The 18,673-nt window shown below is 41.3% G+C and overlaps 1 protein-coding gene across 7 annotated transcripts in view; it reads right to left on the bottom strand.

Annotated features, from left to right (window-relative positions):
• Positions 1–18,673, bottom strand: part of MTHFS (methenyltetrahydrofolate synthetase) — a 316,186-nt gene that overhangs the window by 294,737 nt on the left and 2,776 nt on the right. For all 7 annotated transcript variants that reach the window (XM_068559114.1, XM_068559126.1, XM_068559095.1 and 4 more), the window contains exon 2: positions 13,187–13,448. In XM_068559114.1, the coding sequence (XP_068415215.1) occupies positions 13,187–13,448 (262 nt within the window). The remainder of the gene's footprint in view (positions 1–13,186; positions 13,449–18,673) is intronic.

The following is an 18,673-nucleotide window of genomic DNA, read 5'->3' as shown; positions in this document are numbered from 1 at the left end:
AAATACATAAGTCAAGAATGAGGAAGACATGATTTAAAAGCAGAAGCAATGAACCATGAACCTAGGAAAATTTAGAGTTGACTTTAAATGACTGTCCTTTATAAATATAGTAAGAAAATAATCAAATGTCAAAAAATTCCTTAAAGAACAGATACACATTTTAAAATTATTATTATTGATTTTAAATCCCAGTTTATGTTTATTAAAATCTAGGACAAAAAAGCACATTCACTTTCTTATCTTTTACAGGAGTAAAAAAGTCAATCAATACTATATTGATAATGCTAATGAGAATTTGAGGTTCAAAAACATTTTAATGTAACCAGTAATAGAAATGGATACCTGACTATGAAGTACTAAAGAGAAAAAAGGATACAAAGGAAAAGGAAATAGCAAAAAAATTCTTTTTCCAAAAACAGAAAACAAGATAACAAGTAACAGAAGGGAACGCCAAACACACCAGTTATCACCAAAAAGAGGACAGGCTGAACCCTTCTAATAAAAGAAGACTCCCAGTTGGGTGCAAAAACAAAAATCCAATTGTATGCTATTTACAAGAGGCATGCCCACAGACAATGGCACCAAAGATTCAGGAGAAAGTCAAAGGCATATTCAAACACAAAGAGGTAGCAAAATTGATAATAAGGTAGAATTCAAGACATAGAGCTTTACATGGAAAAAGAAGGTTGGTTTATATGCATTAAAAAAATCCACAATTAAACACAATAGTTAAGAAGTCTTCAGTGCTAAGAAACATAGTGTTGAAGCATATAAAACATGTTAAAAGTCAGAGAAATTAACAAACTTGCATTTGCTTTCACCAAAATGTTTAAGCAAAATTAACACTTGAAGAAAATGTACTGTTTGTCCTATTGCTCAGTGAGCCCACTGATATTCCACCAGGGGCCAACTAAAAGATACATGCCCTTTTGAGAAGTAGATGCATAAACCAGTGGCTTTCAAACTTTCTGGAACCTACAGTAAGAAAAACACCGTGACCCATTTTATATACACATAGACACAGACACATACACATGCATGCACACATATACAGATACACATAGACACACATGCAAACCTTTACTTAAATAAAAGGTTTTTTTCTATGTCTTTCTTGTTTTGTTTTTTTTTTTTAATGCTACTAAACTGAACTTAAAAGCCCCAATGAGTCAGGCTTGAAGTGTGAAAACAACTGGTCTAGACAATCGGATAAACTAATTCATCCCAGGACTTCTTACAAGTGATTCTGGCTTCCAGCATCACTACACCCAAAGAACACTTAAATTATTATGTGTATCTGCTTTAAACCAAAGTAATGAGATGGGCAGTTAGGAAGACATTTTTTGTTTCTGTTCAACTTCCATCTCATAGCTCCCTGCCCACTTCATCCAATAGTAATATTGGCTTGTTCTGCTTGCTTATTTGTGGATAATTAGTTAATACATATCTGATTTTATAGATGATGAGGATAAAAAAAATAAACATTGATAGATTATGTTCGCATTTCTTTGCAGCTACTATCAATCATTCATTCAACATACAATCATTAGGCTTATAGAATACTTTTTTTTTTTTTTTTTTGGCTGCATTGGGCCTTCGTTGCTCCGCGCGGGCTTTATCTAGTTGCAACGAGCAGGGACTACTCTTCGTTGCGGTGCGCGGGCTTCTCATTGCTTCTCTTGTTGCGGAGCACGGGCTCTAGGCGTGCAGGCTTCAGTAGTTGCAGCACGCAGGCTCAGTAGTTGTGGCACGTGGGCCTTAAAGCGGGCAGGCTTCAGTGGTTGTGGTGCATGGGCTTAGTTGCTCCAGAGCATGTGGGATCTTCCCGGACCAGGGATCGAACCCATGTCCCCTGCGTTGGCAGGCGGATTCTCTACCACTGCGCCACCAGGGAAGTCCTATATAATACTTTAAAAAGGATATTTAAGCCGTTGTAGAAAAAGGTGATACCTCAAATTCATTAGGGTACTGTGTCAAGCCCAAACACAACAAGGGAAATGTTTCAAGACTATTTATGTGTTTCTTGAAAGGGCAGCAGGACTGCCAAGTGAAAGAGTTACATGAAGGCACAAGCTTAAAATAAAGAATAACTTCTATCGTTTTATAAAGCGGTCTAAAGTGGAATGGGCTTCCCTCTTAAGTGGTGGGCTCCCAATTCCTGCAAATATTAAGGTAAAAAAAAAACCTTTGAAATTACAAGCATGGGATGTAATAAAGCCAATTCAACAACACAAAGCACACTGAGGTGTCATAACATAGGTAGAAATACAAAGGAAGAAGTGTTTAAATCTGACTGAGGAAGCTAAGGAGACTTAAAGGATGATTAAGATTCCAAAAGTCAGACAAAGAAGATGGGCATTTCAGGTTGAGGGAACTAGAAGAACAAAGACAGAAAAACCTCCCCAAAAAAGAACGCACACACACACACACACACCTCTTTTCCTCTTCCTTGAATCTTGCTACTCAATCTGGACTTATTTGCTAGGCAATGAAGACAAAGTTTTCAAGTGGTGGAGTGATACAATCCAGGTGAGTTTTAAGGTCACTTTGGCAGGAACGTGAGACAGAGAAGTCAAGTGTTCGGACAGGGGTGGCCAGTTAGGAGGTCACCACAATAACCTAAGATAGAGAATTCAGCCCTGACATTTGCCAAGTGGACAAAGGCAGAACTTCATTTCACTTTACTGGCCCAGCTTCCTTGAAATCATCTCTTGTCCTCATTTTTCAATGGAGAAAATTCCCTAAGTCACTTCCCTGGAAAGAAGAACAGGTTATAATTCATCATAAAGAAACATCCCAGTCTTGTGGCCTTTCAAAATGCTTTCTTTTTTTTTTTTTGATGTGGACCACTTTTAAAGTCTTTATTGAATTTGTTACACTACTGCTTCTGTTTTATGTTTTGGTTTTTTTGGCCACGAGGCATGTGAGATCTTAGCTCCCCAACCAGGGATCAAACCCACAGCCCCTGCACTGGAAGGTTAAGTCTTAACCACTGGACTGCCAGGGAAGTCCCCTGAGAATGCTTTAATGAAGAATTTTAAAGGGCTGTTTTCACTGCTGAAGGCATTTGAGGAAATAGATCCTCTGGGCTCCTGCCCATAAAACAGATGGATAAGATGGAGGCTATCCCTAACCTGTGGTTAGACATTCTCTAAGACATCAACAGCCCCATGCTTCCCTGGTGGCGCAGTGGTTAAGAATCTGCCTGCCGATGCAGGGGGCAGGAACACAGGTTCGATCCCTGGTCCAGGAAGATCTGGAACACATGCCACAGAGGAACTAAGCCCATGCGCCACAAATACTGAGCCTGCGCTCTAGAGCCCACGAGCCACAACTACTGAAGCCCGTGAGCCACAACTCCTGAAGCCCACGCGCCTAGAGCCCATGCTCCGCAACAAGAGAAGCCGTCGCAATGAGAAGCCCGCGCACCGCAACGAAGAGTAGCCCCCGATCGCCGCAACTAGAGAAAGCCTGTGCGCAGCAATGAAGACCCAACGCAGCCAAAAATAAATTAATTAATTTATCTATTTATTTATATTTTTTAAAAAAAGGACATCAACAGCCCCAAAACTGTTCCATTAACCCTTGAGGACGGAGTGAGAGAAAAGGAGAGAGGACTTGCTGATGAAGAGAGCAGGAGTGGGGCACGGACACCCGTGGTGGTATTTACTTACAAACCAGTTTTCACCACTCTGACTTGAGGTTTAAGGATCAGAAGACAAAACTAAAAACAACTTATTTTTTTCTAATTCAAACTCCTCTTAAAAATTCTGCCTCGGGACTTCCTTGGTGGCACAGTGCTCTCAATACAGGGGGCCCGGGTTCGATCCCTGGTCAGGGAACTAGATCCCACATGCATGCCGCAACTGAGAGTTCACATGCTACAACTAAGGAGCCTGTGAGCCACAACTAAGTAGCCCACGAGCTGCAACTGAGGAGCCCGCCTGCCGCACCTAAGGAGCCCATGTGCCGCAACTAAGACATAGTGCAACCAAATAAATAAATAAATATTAAAAAAAATTCTGCCTCTTCTCTCAATTTAACATATACAGAAACATACATAAACCTAATAGACATTTTAATACCTTCATTAAAGGTAATAAAATAAAAACTGAATTGGAAAAGGAGTTTAAACACCTGAAGTTCTATAGGTAGAGAGTTTTAAGTCACCTAGGTTAGTCCTTTTAATGACACTTAAGTGTTCCATAGTACATTCAATGAATCATTATGTTTGAATAGAACATTTAGCAGGCTAACACATCTTGGCAAGATACTTTTGCCAAGGTCATAATCCCTAACGAAGTATCTTTTCATCTTAATGGGCTGGGAGTTAACAAAAAGTGAACTACCACTCTCGGAAATGAGAATATAATCTGAAGTTGCTGCTGCAAAAGATAAAATAGACAATCCTGGAACAGCTCCAAGGAAGCCTACCATGTGTACACTTATCATTCATATGAAAGGCCCTGTTACAAGTGAAAGCCTAGGCTGTTCTTCCTGTGCATTTACTTGAATATAAAATGACTGAAAAAAAAGCTTAACTTCACAACCAGTGTACTTTTAGATACATGTGACTTAGCGCAAGTTCTTCCTTGGGAAAATATGACGATGTTCCCATGCATACAATTACCAACAGTACCTGTTCCGTGAATAATGGTTCTGGTGCAGTATACTGTCAGGAGAGAAGGAAAATCCAGGAGGTAAAGCAACATTAATGAATGAGGTGTTAAGAAGAAAAATGGCACTTCAAAGGGCACTGGAGTGGAAAACAGGAGAACTGGGTGACCACTGCATTGTTATTAACTGCCTGTATGTCCTTGGGGAAGTCACTTGAACTCCGTGGGTTTCAATGATCCCCTCTGAACACAAGGAAGATGGAACGAGGACCATTAGTGTTTGCTCCACCTCCCCCAGTGCCTAACTCTGAAGGCAACGTTCTCAACTGTCCTGAGGGAGAGGTCACCCAAAACTCCTGCGAAGGCCTGTGGAGTGTGCAGAAGAACATGATAAGTTAATGCCCACAGACTGGATTATGAACGCAGCATGGACCCAGAGGCTGTTACACGCTTCACTGGGCACTCTGACTCAGGAGACGCAACAGACTTCAGTCTAGGTATGACTGTGCGTACTTGGCATTGTAGAAGGACACAGAGCAGCATCTCCACCTCCTCCTGGGCCCAGGAGCTACTCCAGCATGCAGCTTCTTTTGCTCCCTCATCCACATGGGGTGCATCAAGAGCCAAGGTGTGTGCAGGTCCCCTTGAGACCTGTGAGTTCCTACCAGGTTTTTACATGGATCAAGACTCAGAGACTCAAGGCCTATGCACCAACTCATAGCTCCCAACCCAGGTGCAACGGCACACAGCAGACACGGCAGGTACAACATTCCACCTGGATCTTAACTCTACACCTTCCCCAAAGCGAGTGCTGGGAGAAGATCAATTGCAAGGTTATTCCAGCCCAGGTCTAATGTGAACCCTTTATTCCCAAATACCAAATAGAAGTGTCACAGCATCTTATAAAACAACTATTTCTGATATACTTTTTAAAGTGCCCCTAGGTAGATGCTTATTATTTTTTAAATCCAGCTTTCCTTTAATGACTATAAAATATTGATCATCCATAAATTTATATAAGCGTTCTTTGAATTCATAATAGTGTTGGCTTTACCTCAAGACACTGTCACTGAAAGTCTGATGTGAACAACATGACGCTGGGGGACTTCCCTGGTGGCGCAGTGGTTAAGACTCTGCACTCCCAATGCAGGGGGCGTGGGTTCGATCCCTGGTCAGGAAACTAGATCCCACATGCATGCCGCAACTAAGAGTTTGCATGCCACAACTAAGGAGTCAGCAAGCCACAACAAAGGAGCCTGCCGGCTGCAACTAAGGAGCCCGCCTGCTGCAACTGAGACCTGGCGCAACCAAATAAATAAATAAATAAAATATTTTTTAAAAAAATAAGAAAACAAACAAAAAAAACATGATGCTGGCACCAGGAGTACAGATGATTTAGGAGAAGGGCTCTGCTCTTGCAGAGTCCAAGTCGGGGCTTCCCTGATGGCACAGTGGTTAAGAATCTGCCTGCCAATGCAGGGTACACGGGTTCGAGCCCTGGTCTGGGAAGATCCCACATGCCGTGGAGCAACTAAGCCCATGCACCACAACTACTGAGCCTGTGCTCTAGAACCCTCAAGCCACAACTACTGAGCCTGCGCTCTAGAGCCCGTGAGCCACAACTGCTGAAGCCCGCGCGCCTAGAGCCTGTGCTCTGCAACAAAAGAAGCCACAATGAGAGGCCCGCGCACCGCAGCGAGGAGTAGCCCCCGCTCGCTGCAACTAGAGAGGGCCCGCGTGCAGCAACAAAGACCCAACGCAGCCAAAAATAAATAAATAATAATTAATTTTTTAAAAAAATAAAGAATCCAAGTCTCCAATGCTTTTTCCTGGGCCACCAAGCAATTCTCTGACATCCAGCTGGGTGTCCTACAATTCAACTCAATTCTGACACAGTCTACCTGGGGACAGTGTCAGATCCTACAGGGTAAGGGCTCAGTCCCACAAGACTGCCTGCCCTACCTGCAATCCCCATGCCAGATGCCAATGGCAAGTCCAGGTTGTTACCTGTACTTCTGACCTACAGGCTATACATCGGAGGTTCCCTCCTTGGGTTGGATTAACTTGATTAATTTGCTAGAGCAGCTCACAGGACTCAGAGAAACATGTTACTAACTAGATTACCAGTTGACTGCAGAAGGATACAGCCCAGGAGGAGATATACAAGGCAAGGTGCAGGGAAAGGGCGCACAGCATCCAGCAGCTCCATGGGCTCGCCAGCCAGGAAGCTCTCCAAACCCCGTCCTTTGGGTTTTTATGGAGGCTTCACTGCAAAGGCATGATTGATTAAATCACTGGTCACTGGTGACTGATTCAACATCCAGCCCCTCTCCCCTCCCCGGAAGTCAGTGCGGTGGGGAGACTGAAAATTCCAACCCTCTAATCAAAAGTTGACTCCCCTGGTTGCTTTCCAAAGTCACCACATCAACATAAACTCAGGTCTGGTTGAAAGGGGTGTGCTATGAATATCAAGACACCTTTATGGCTCTTATTACTTGCGAAATTCCAAAGATTTTAGGAGTTCTGCCAGAAACTGGGATGAAGACCAAATATGTATTTCTTATTATAAATCACAATATCGCAAAGTCTCTCAGCAAAGAAAAGAAATATACCCCCTAGGAGAATTTGTACATATGTTAAGGGGGATATATGTTAAGTGCTGTAAGAATTAGAGAAGAAAGGGACTTGAGGATTGAGGGCAGTCAAGGAAGTGTTAGAGAAGGTGAGAACAGCTTATTGTTGACAATAACTGCCGTTTTTGATCCCTCACTACATGAGCCAGTTCACAACAAGGCACTTCACATACATCATCTTACTTTATCCTCTAAGCAGCACAATGAGTAGCCACTGCAACTATCCCTGATTTCATAGGGAAAAATGTGTACTTTGTGATGTTGAGTAATTTCCCCAAGTGGTAAAGCCTAGATTCAAATTCAGATCAGTCTGACTCAAAAGGCAATGACATTAAGAGCTAGACTAAAAGATACCACCTGGAAGGAACACCTAAGACATTCTAGCCTTGAAAAACAGTAGGTGTAACCAAATTTCACAGTAATGCACATAGTGTGTTCTCAGATGACAACTCAACCACTGCAAAAACAACAGAAGCCACATCAGCCACAAGAGCCCCTTTATTGAGCACCTACTATATGCCAAGCACTTTTCATTCAAGCTTCATAACAGACCTGTGAGGTAGCTTCATCCACTCACAGGTGACAAGACTGACACTCAAAGGAGTTCAACAACCTCCCCAAAGTCACATAGTTAGAAAGTAGCAAAAGTAGAACTCACATCCAGGCTTACCTGATTCCCAAGTCTGGGTTCTCGATTGTTGTGAAATACTGTCTTCCAGCAGACTACTTTGGCTGAAGCAGAGGAACTGCACCAGGCGGAAGAAGGAGTCAAGGTGAAAAGACAGAGAGGCCCAGACAGCGGCCTGAATGTTTAAATTTTATCCAGTATCCCTTCTCTTGGCAACAGTTAGCTAGCAGGAACCTCAGTCTGCTCAGGCACACAGATCTATGCTGGGTACCGGAAAAGGCTTGAACAGGGTAGATGGCCTGTGCAAAAAGAGGTACTTTAGGAGAGGGGCAATATGGCCAGGAAACCAACTGGAAGTGTATTCCAATGGAACAGATATGAAGAATCAAAACTGTAGACAAAGGACTCCCCAAAACTGGAATTAGAGAGAGACAGGTGATAAAAACATTACAAAGAAAAACCTGGTAATACTTGATAACTGGATGGGTAGAAAAGAGACAAGGATAAGTTTATGTTTACAAACTGGCTACTAACAGAAATGTGAAAAACACAAAGAGAATTGTAAGAATGAATTTTGACATGCTGAAATCCAGGGACAGTGGGACATCTAAGTGGCAACAAAAAGCTGAACAGGACAGCACAAAGGAGAGGGCCCTGTGATATGCTGGCACAAACCTGCCTCCGGAGGACAACAGGTTGGTTAACTCCACAACTGCAGGGACCAGGTCCACCCTGTTCCCCGCTGCATCCCCCATCACTCCTCCCACAGACGAGCGCTCAAGAAATATCTTCTGAATAAAGTATTACAATCCAACCCAAATTTCTCCACCCTATCATCAAGGATATCACGACTCTGCCAAATGCCTTGATGAAATTCATACCCACTCTCTTTACTATATTCTTGCAGGTGCCATGCAACCCTACTGAAGAAAGAAAGGAGGTCAATTTAATGGGAATGACTTCAATAAACCAATCCTAACCCTCCCAAAAGTACTGATCATGAACAACCTAGAGGGATGTTACACATGTCATGTTCAAAGATTCTGTCCTTGACACTGCCCCATTCAGTCACTTTAAAATGTTTTGGTTGAGGACTAGAAAGTCTTCATTATGATCATTTATTTATTTGAGTCATGTGTCAGGCACCCACACATAGGTATGAATTCCTAAAGAGCTTCCGGAAAGATCAAAAATAAAAAATCAGCCCTCACAAAGTTATGACTGCAAAGAGCCTGTTATATTCTATAGAATTTCAGAAATGATTGACAGCATAGATGAGTTTGATTTTGGACTGTCCAGTATCCATTGCCCTTGTTCTGGAAACAGTACTTCTTGTTCCTGTGGTGAATCGCTCCCAGCCCACTCTCAGCTCAGTGGTTTGGGTAGGGCCGCACAGGGGGGCACAGGACCGTGTCCAGTCAGTCAAACACATCCTTTCTCCCTGGTTACAGTGAGTGGCTTAGGGATGGACAAGTAAGACCCAGGCCTAGGTCACTCAGTCTCGTCCATGTCCTTGGCCACAATGATTGACTTCAGAATGGCCACTTGACCCAATTCAGGTCAGTAAGAGTTAAGACCAGGACTTTACTGGGACCGTTAGAAAACAGACTTGCTCTTTTCTGCTGGGACTGCTAGCAGTAAGGATGCTGTGGAACCTGAACTACCACAGCCACCTGTGGCACCAAGAAATGAAGCCAACATAGATGAAAGCGGAGTCAAAAGGCAGAGACAGAGTAGATCCTAATGACTCTGATCTGGCCATATCTAAAGCTAGCCCTTCTGTGGACTTTTCAGTCTCTGGGCCAATAAAATCCTATTTTTGCTTAAGCCACGTTGAATTAGATTATGTCCTTTCAGTGGAAAGATTCCTGGCTAATCTAGTTGCCCAAGCAGCCCTCACTTTGAGAACAAATTCAGTAAAGAGGCAGCCCTTCCACTTCTTTTACCCTTCTGTTATTTTGCTATTACATAATACAAAAATAGCCCGTGTGAAATTTTTGCTTAGGAACTTATAATTGCAACTGAGGACACCAGAGCTCACTATTTTCTAACCTGCCATAACGTGAGTGAACCAGAAAGATAAGCAGGCTACAGAAGCTATACTGGGGACAATCTGAGCTCTAGTCAGCTTGCAAACACTGTGAAGCCAGATTTATGCTGTAGCACTGAAGATGCCACATTCTAAACTGCTGATGTGAGTAAAAATCCACGGTGCAGAATGTGATGCTGGGAGATAACAAACAGCAGAGACTGCGAATCGAACATTCTATAAACAACAGCAAACAGCATTAGCTCCCAGGCTGCAATTGCAAGAAACTACAGGTATAATTCCCTAACCCTTTGCAATGCCGAGTGCAAGCATCTGCAAAGAAAAACACATGGGGAGAAAAAGCAACCTGTCCCACCAATACAGCATGAATAAATGGTATGGAGGAGAAAAAAAATGAACAAGCAGTTTTGTGAGTGAACTTTTTTCTATTCAGGGCCAAGCCCTGAACTTCTATATTCTTAATATTCTGTATCTTTTCATTTGACTTATATTTGATATATACGACAGGTTGGGATAGTCATTCTACTTACGTATGTTTTCTGTCTCCCCAGCTAAAGTGTGAGCGCCTTGAAGTCCAGGACCTTATCTTTCCAGAGCTAACACAGTGTCTGATACAAAGTAGATGTTCAGGAAATGTTTGTTGGAAATTATCAAAATGTTAAACACTCAGGTAGCATTGAGTTGACTGCATAATGAATAATCCTGCCTTCCTTGTTTAAAATTAATAATAGTTACCATTTACTGAATAGCTCCTATGTACCAAATGATGTGCTAAAACCTATATATAAATGATTTAGCTCATTTGTTTGAACTGAGTTTATCCTAACCAGGAAGTACAGCTAAGTTAAGAGGAAAGATCATGCTTCTTCCTTACTCTTCCCCGCTATCGTACTTAAACAGAAATAGAACAAATGCATGAAGGTTCATGGTGACACATTTTAGCTCAACCAAAGGAATATATTCTACAAGGAGCAGAGCTGTTCTACAAAGACAATGGGCTGCCTCTGGAGAAACTGGTTACTGGAGGATACCAAGTAGCATTTCAATTAGCCAGGACATCACAGAGTGATGCAAGCATGGAAGGAGCTGTTAATATGGTCAATCAGAATTAGGAAAGTGCCCTGGGCTTCACCCATAAGCCCGTGAGTCTGGAGAAGTAGTTGATGAAGTGTGAGCAATACCAGAGCCTACAATTCCTATCTTTTCTTATCTATAAGCCTGGGCTACCTCCCAAGATACACTACATTCCCTTATGTTTCATTGTCTTAAAATGTTTTATAACGTTGGCATTCATCTGGTCTAGGAGGTAGATCTGAGTGTACTTTTGGTGTCTAAACATCTAGCAAAGCACAGGACTGTATAATATAGGAGAAAAAGTAGCAAAGTAAATAATCCCCCTACTACCATGAGACCTTGACTCTTGTCCCTTCCCATGCTGTCACATTGATTTTATAGGTTATGTTGTAACAATAAAAAGGAACAGAAATTGAGAGAAGATTGCATAAAGCTTCACTGGGATTTCTTTGCAACTATTTAAGTCTTAATCAAAAATACATACCTCTAAGACAGGTTTGAGGCATCGTAGTACAAAATAGTACCCTTAGCTTGTTTTGCTCCCAGCTCTTTGACTGCTTGATAATGATTAAATCTCCCAAGTGGCTGTTGGCCAGGGAATAGCATGTATAAAGGTCCAGCAGTAGAAAAAGCAAAATGGGGCTGGCCTAATTGAAAAGATACATACACTCCAATGTTCACAGAAGCTATCTGCAATAGCCAAGATGTAGAAACAACCCAAGGGCCCATCAACAGGTGATTGGTTTAAGAAGATGTGGTGTACGTGTGTGTATACACACACACACACACACACACACACACATATACACACACACAATGGAATACTACTCGGCCATAAAAAAGAATGAAACATTGCTATTTGTGGCAACATGGATGGATATAATATCAAACATTATATGATGTCACTTGTATGTGGACTCTAAAAAAATAATACAAATTAATCTATATACAAAACAGAAACAGACTCACAGACATAGAAAACAAATTTACGGTTACCAAGGCAGATAAATTAGGAGTATGGGATTAACAGACACAAATTACAATGTATAAAATAGACAAGCAATGAGGATTTACTGTACAGCACAGGGAACTATATTTAATATCTTATAATAACCTATAATGGAAAATATATATATATATATATATATATATATGACTGAATCATTCTGCTATACACCTGAAACTAACACAATATTGTAAATCAACTATATTTCAATTTTTTAAAAATGGGGTTGGGAAACTGGGAGAGATTCAGAGTGGCTGAAACTCAGATTATAAAGTGAGGGAGTAGAAAGATGTAAACATGGAAAGAATAGCAAGGCCAAATCAGGAAGAGCCTTGTTAAGGAATGTTTGATTCAAACTAAGGGCAGCAGAAAGTCACTGAAAGACTTTAAACAGGGGAGAGAAATGGTCAGCTTTGCATTTCAGAAATCTTGTTTCAATTACTAAATAGATAATAGATTGAGAGGGAGGAGAGGAAGAAGAGTTAGGAGGCTGTTATAATAACCCAAGCAAGGGAAGATGGTGGCTTAGACTGCAGTGGTAGCAGTGGGATTAGAGAGGAGTGGACAGGTTCAATAAATAACTCAGTAAGTAAAATCACCAGGACTCGGCAATGGGCACACATGGAACATGAGGGGAAGAGAAGAATCAAGGATGATCTTGAGATTTCTGGCATGGTGAATTGGGTGGTGATGGTACTATACACTAAGAGAAACACAGGATAGTGGGCATGAGGGAATATGATTCAGTTTGGAACATGTTGTGTTGGAGATGACCATGTGATACCCAAGTAGTTGACAGGTCTGAGCTGGAGATATAAATGCTTATAGCATTAACAGTAAGGTACTCATTACCATACAGACCATAATTGAAACCGTGGGAAATGCAATATTATTCAGGGAAAATGTATAATCCAACCCACAAGGTCAGGGCAGGAGTCTGTGAAAAGGCAACAATACCTTAATACCTTACTATTACAGTTGACACTTCACAGCTTACAGAGGGCATCGCACCCGAAACTAGGTTAGGCCGGTGTCTTGGAATATAAATGAAATACAAATTCATCCCTGTAGGAAAAGTGACCCCCACTGACCCAACCATAACAAGCGGATCAGAGGTCTAAGAACCCATCACAGCCTGAGAGCATCCTAAGGTGCGGATTCTAATACCATAACACTCACCTGTGGACAAGGCCTCCTCCCGAGCCTCGACCTCACTGGGCTGATGAATATTCCAGGATGTTTTGGGAAGTGAAGAGATTTCCTCAGGCGATGCTAATTTCACCATATCCATGTGATTGCTCTGGAACTGGTACCGTGGGATAAAGCAGGTTTTGCCTTGTTGGAAAATGTCCTTGATGATCTCTTCTGTCTCAATTTCATCTTGCATACTCAGAAAGATGGAGATTCTTTTGGACTTTTGATATTGACTATGGGTAAACACCTAAATGGGAAATGATGGCGGTTATAATTTCCAAGATTATACTTTTAAAAATTAGTGGCTCCCCTTAACAGTTTGAACACTTTCTCCTTTTTCTCTCAGCCTTCTCCAACCTCTTTATCCAAAAACAAACAAACAAAAACAGCAGAGTGGTATATAATAGGTCAAATAATACTGCATCCTGAAGCCTGACTTTAACTTCTGGACCCAACACTTACTTCTCTGATCCTTTTACACATCTCCGGCAGGTGTGACAATTCATTAAAAAGTCACTGTGAGGCCCTGCTGTCTGCATCGAGAATTCCAAGCTTGACCCCCACCTACCCGTTCTAGCAGACTTCAATCCTGTCACCCACTTCCCCGAGAGTCTCTGCTTTATTTTAACTCTGAACCTCTCACAAGCTTCTTTACTCCTTGGATGGTCAGCCTTCTCTCCTGCCAAATTCTACCCATTTAAGCCCAACTCAAGGCCTAACTTTCCCTGACTCCTAGAGAACCCTTACTATGTTTAGAGTCACTATACAACCTAACAATTATGTGTTGTCATAAGTTGATTATTAATTGTTTGGCGTGCCCTAAATGTAGCATCCTGGCCAGTCTGTAAACTCCCTGGGGCAGACAGCATGCCATACAGTCCACTTAGCTCTACCCACCTCCGTCCTATCTGCTATAAGCTCTTCGGTTCAAATGAATGCTAAAATGTTCACAAAGATGGAAGGTGGGAGGATCCTGGAGAGGCAAAGGCCCTCTAAAAGCAAGTGCCATGTTGTAAAGAAGGTGCACCTGGGGGAAAGCAACCCTTCGTACTCAGTTTAATTAATTGATTAATTAATTTTTTGACCGTGCTGGTGTGCGTGATCTTAGTTCCCCGCCTAGGGATTGGACCCATGCCCCCTGCAGTGGAAGCACGGAGTCTTAACCACTGGACCGCCAGGGAAAGTACCCCCTTTGTACTCAGTTTTATCATTCATGAGGCAGAAGAAATGGGCTGAGCTTTGCTCACACAAGAAATTTTAATAATCTCAGAACTTCCCCAGTCTCAGAAGTTAGCTCTTAGTTCCCTTTTTTTTTTCTTCCTTTTCTGTTCTTCCCTGTTCTCCAAGCTAAGAAGGAAAAGTTACTGCAGAAGTGACTTATAGGGCTTTCCTGGTGGTGCAGTGGTTAAGAATCCACCTGCCAATGCAGGGGACACGGGTTGGAGCCCTGGTCTGGGAAGATCCCACATGCCACAGAGCAACTAAGCCCGTATGCCACAACTACTGAAGCCCGTGTGCCTAGAGCCTGTGCTCCACAATAAGAGAAGCCACCGCAATGAGAAGCCCACACACTGCAACAAAGAGTAGCCCCAGCTCGCCACAACTAGAGAAAGCCCGCATGCAGCAACAAAGACCCAATGCAGCCAAAAATAAATAAATAGATTTATTTTTTTTAAAAAAGTGACATAATATGAGTGCCAGAAAGACACAGGCACAGAAAGTCAAGTTATTCCTAATAAAAAGGGACACAGAAGTTAAGTAGATATAGCACACCAAACCAGTGCTAAGGAAGGAAGTTAACTCTACCTTTCTGAGCAGTTACATAGCTGTTATCAGGCCTGAAGTGGGTAAAGCAAATGGAACTGTGAAACCCAGACGTTGGGCAGATCTGAGGTTTTTGGCACCGAAGTACTTTCTGGGAAAGTTAAATGTCTATATGGTTCTCTTTAAAGCAGAACACAGAAAATCAAAAGCTGAATAAGCAGTAATAAACATCAGTTAAAATTCAGTGTGAGACTATGTATACACACTTATCTTTCTTTCTTCCTCAAATCTCATTTATATGACAGTAAAAAAGCACACAAAAAAGAAAGCCAGGATAGCACTGATAACAAGAGGATAGAGATTTCACTAGTTTCTGCAAGACAGAGTGGATGGGACAGTATTTACAGACAAAAGAGCAGCAGATCACAACACTTGAGGAACATGGATGTAGGTCAGACAGAATCCATTCTTCCCATGGAATTCCAAAGTGTCTACAAAAAGCAAAGGAAATCCCCATTAGCTATCACACCTTCATTCATAAATATGTACAGACAGTAACAGTTCATCAAACATTTTAGAAAGCCAAAACACAAATTAGAAGGATTTTTTAAAAGGGGGATTGATACAGCCACTATGGAGAACAGTACCTTAAAAAACAGTTCCTTAAAAAATAAAAATAGAACTACCATATGATCCAGCAGTCCCACTCCTGGGCATATACCCAGAGAAAACCATAATTCAAAAAGACACATGCACCCCAGTGTTCACTGTAGCACTATTTACAATAGCCAGGACATGGAAGCAACCTAAATGTCCATCAACAGAGGAATGGATAAAGAAGATGTGGTACATATATACAATGGAATATTACTCAACCATAAAAAGGAACGAAATTATGCCATTTGCAGAGACGTGGATGGACCTAGAGACTGTCATACAAAGTAAGTCAGAAAGAGAAAAACAAATTAATGCATATATGTGGAATCTATAAAAATGGTACAGATGAACCTATTTGTAAAGCAGAAACAGAGACACAGGTGTAGAGAACAAACATATGGCTACCAAGGGGGAAAGGGGGTGGGGGTGGGAGGAACTGGGAGACTGGGATTGACACATATACCCTAATATGTATGAAACAGATAACTAAGGAGAACCTACTATATAGCACAGGGAACTTTACTCAATGCTCTGTGGTAACCTAAATGGGAAGGAAATCCAAAAAACAGGATATATGTATAAGTATGGCTGATTCACTTTGCTGTACAGCAGAAACTGACACAGCAGTGTAAAGCAACTATACTCCAATAAAAATAAATAAATAAATAAATAAATAAAAATAAAAGAGGAGGTGGGGGGAGTGATCCAGCAGGAAACTGAGATAATTATAATTCAGAGAACATGGATTTTAAAAAATTCTAATTAGTTTTCTCAGACAAGTTCAAGAAGATAGATGCATCTATAAAACAACAACAGGCTGCTTTGGAAAGAAAGCAATCGGAGAATTAAAAAATACCTGGAAATTAAAATTAAGATTACCAAAATTAAAACAATTCAGGAGAAAGCCTCAAGTAGGGGGAAAAGACAAAGATGTGGGGAAAATGAGAAAAAATGTTAAGAGACATAGAAGATCAATCTAGGATTTTTACTATTTGATTAACAGGAATTGCAGAAAGGAAAAGAAGTAATCAAAGACATAATAGATAAAGATACCAGTCTTCAGACTGAATGGAGGTCATGGATGCTGAGCAGAACAAAGAAAATTAATTTTAAACTTGAAATTCAAACTCTCAATCAGGTAAAAACATTTCCTAATGTATAAAGTATTAAAAACTTTACCCTCATAGGTATTTTCTCCCAAAAAAAGTTACTTGAGAATACAATCTAATAAGATATCAACAAAAAAAAAGGGGATTCTCTGGTGGCGCAGTGGTTAAGAATCCGCCTGCCAATGCAGGGGACACGGGTTCGAGCCCTGGTCCGGGAAGATCCCACATGCCACAGAGCAACTAAGCCCATGCGCACAACTACTGAGCCTGTGCTCTAGAGCCCGTGAGCCACAACTACTGAGCCTGTGTGCCACAACTACTGAGTGTGCGCTCTAGAGCCTGCTAGCCACAACTACTGAGCCCACATGTCACAATTACTGAAGCCCACGCGCCTAGAGCCCGTGCTCTGCAACAAGAGAAGCCCCCGCAATGAGAAGCCCGCACACCACAACAAAGAGTAGCCCCCGCTCACCGCAACTAGAGAAAGCCTGCACACAGCAACAAAGACCCAACGCAGCCAAAAATAAATAAAGAAAATAAAGAAAAAGAAGAAGGAAGGAAGAGACCTAAGAGAGAAGATATTGGATTCAAGAAACAGCCCTAACTTAAAAGCAGAGAATGAGGAACCCCAGAGCAATGGCTATAGCACAGACTGAAAGTCGACCAGACCAGAAGGAGCAGTGGACTAGAGTACTTTCAAGAAGAAAGTGGATTTATTTTAACAGACAAAATGAAAAAAAAAATCTATTGATAAGGCATATTCTTGTTTTGCCAAAAAGGAAAAACAAAGGCAATCGGAAACTTGAACAGAGAGCTAAATTAGAAATTTATACTCCAAATAGAAAAATTAAGCACGCCATAATTTCAAGCAATTATAAAGCATAAGAAAAAAGAAAGTATTTGAGGGCTTCCCTGGTGGCGCAGTGGTTGAGAATCTGTCTGCCAATTAAGGGGACACGGGTTCGAGCCCTGGTCTGGGAAGATCCCACATGCCGCGGAGCAACTAGGCCCGTGAGCCACAATTACTGAGCCTGCGCGTCTGGAGCCTGTGCTCCCAACAAGAGAGGCCATGATAGTGAGAGGCCCGCACACCGCGATGAAGAGTGGCCCCCACTTGCCGCAACTAGAGAAAGCCCTTGCACAAAAACAAAGACCCAACACGGCCATAAATAAATAAATAAAAATTAAAAAACAAAAACAAAAAGAAAGTATTTGATATTAACACTTGAAACATTCCCCTCCTAGCCACACACATCTAGTGACATTGAATTGTATATCCTTTTCTTACACATTCAATGATACAATTTGTTTCTGTAGTGAACACTATATATATAACCACAATACTGTAAATACTATTTACTTGAATTTCAAGTTTGAAAATCAGACACAGAAAATGCTCAGTAGACTCAGAATAGAACAGAACACAAATATTATAAAAACTTGGCAATGTAAATATAATGATACAGGTGTCAGAAATAGGCAGATAGAATGGAAAACAAAATGAGTACTTGGCACTAATTTCCTCATCTTATTTGTTGAGGAGTCAAGATACGGCATAAAGTATAATTTCTTTACCACACATTACTTTTCTGATAAAATTCTAAATTATTTAAAAAATGCTGTGTCAATAAGAATAAATTTGCCTTTTTTAAAATTATTGGGAGAAAGGCATCATTTAATACCTTTACTGTATTGAACATGCACTATGGCAAAACACTGTTCTAGTGCCAGTATGTTGATATTTTGGGCCTTGATCCATTGGTTGGTCATGAAGTCAACAGTGGGTTACAATCAGCAAATGAAATAGAAAATATTAAAGTTCGTTGTATATAGTAAGAGTTGTCAAACACCTGGTTGTGTAACAGATTTCTTATATGAGTACATTTATTTGTATGGAGTAAAATGTGTTTATTACTGGGAGTCATGGGTCTGCTTTTGAATT

This window comes from Eschrichtius robustus, chromosome 1, assembly GCF_028021215.1.
Source record: "Eschrichtius robustus isolate mEscRob2 chromosome 1, mEscRob2.pri, whole genome shotgun sequence".
Lineage (NCBI taxonomy): Eukaryota > Metazoa > Chordata > Mammalia > Artiodactyla > Eschrichtiidae > Eschrichtius > Eschrichtius robustus.
The sequence above is the reverse complement of the archived record's forward strand: the minus strand, read 5'-3'. Positions and strand labels throughout refer to the sequence as shown.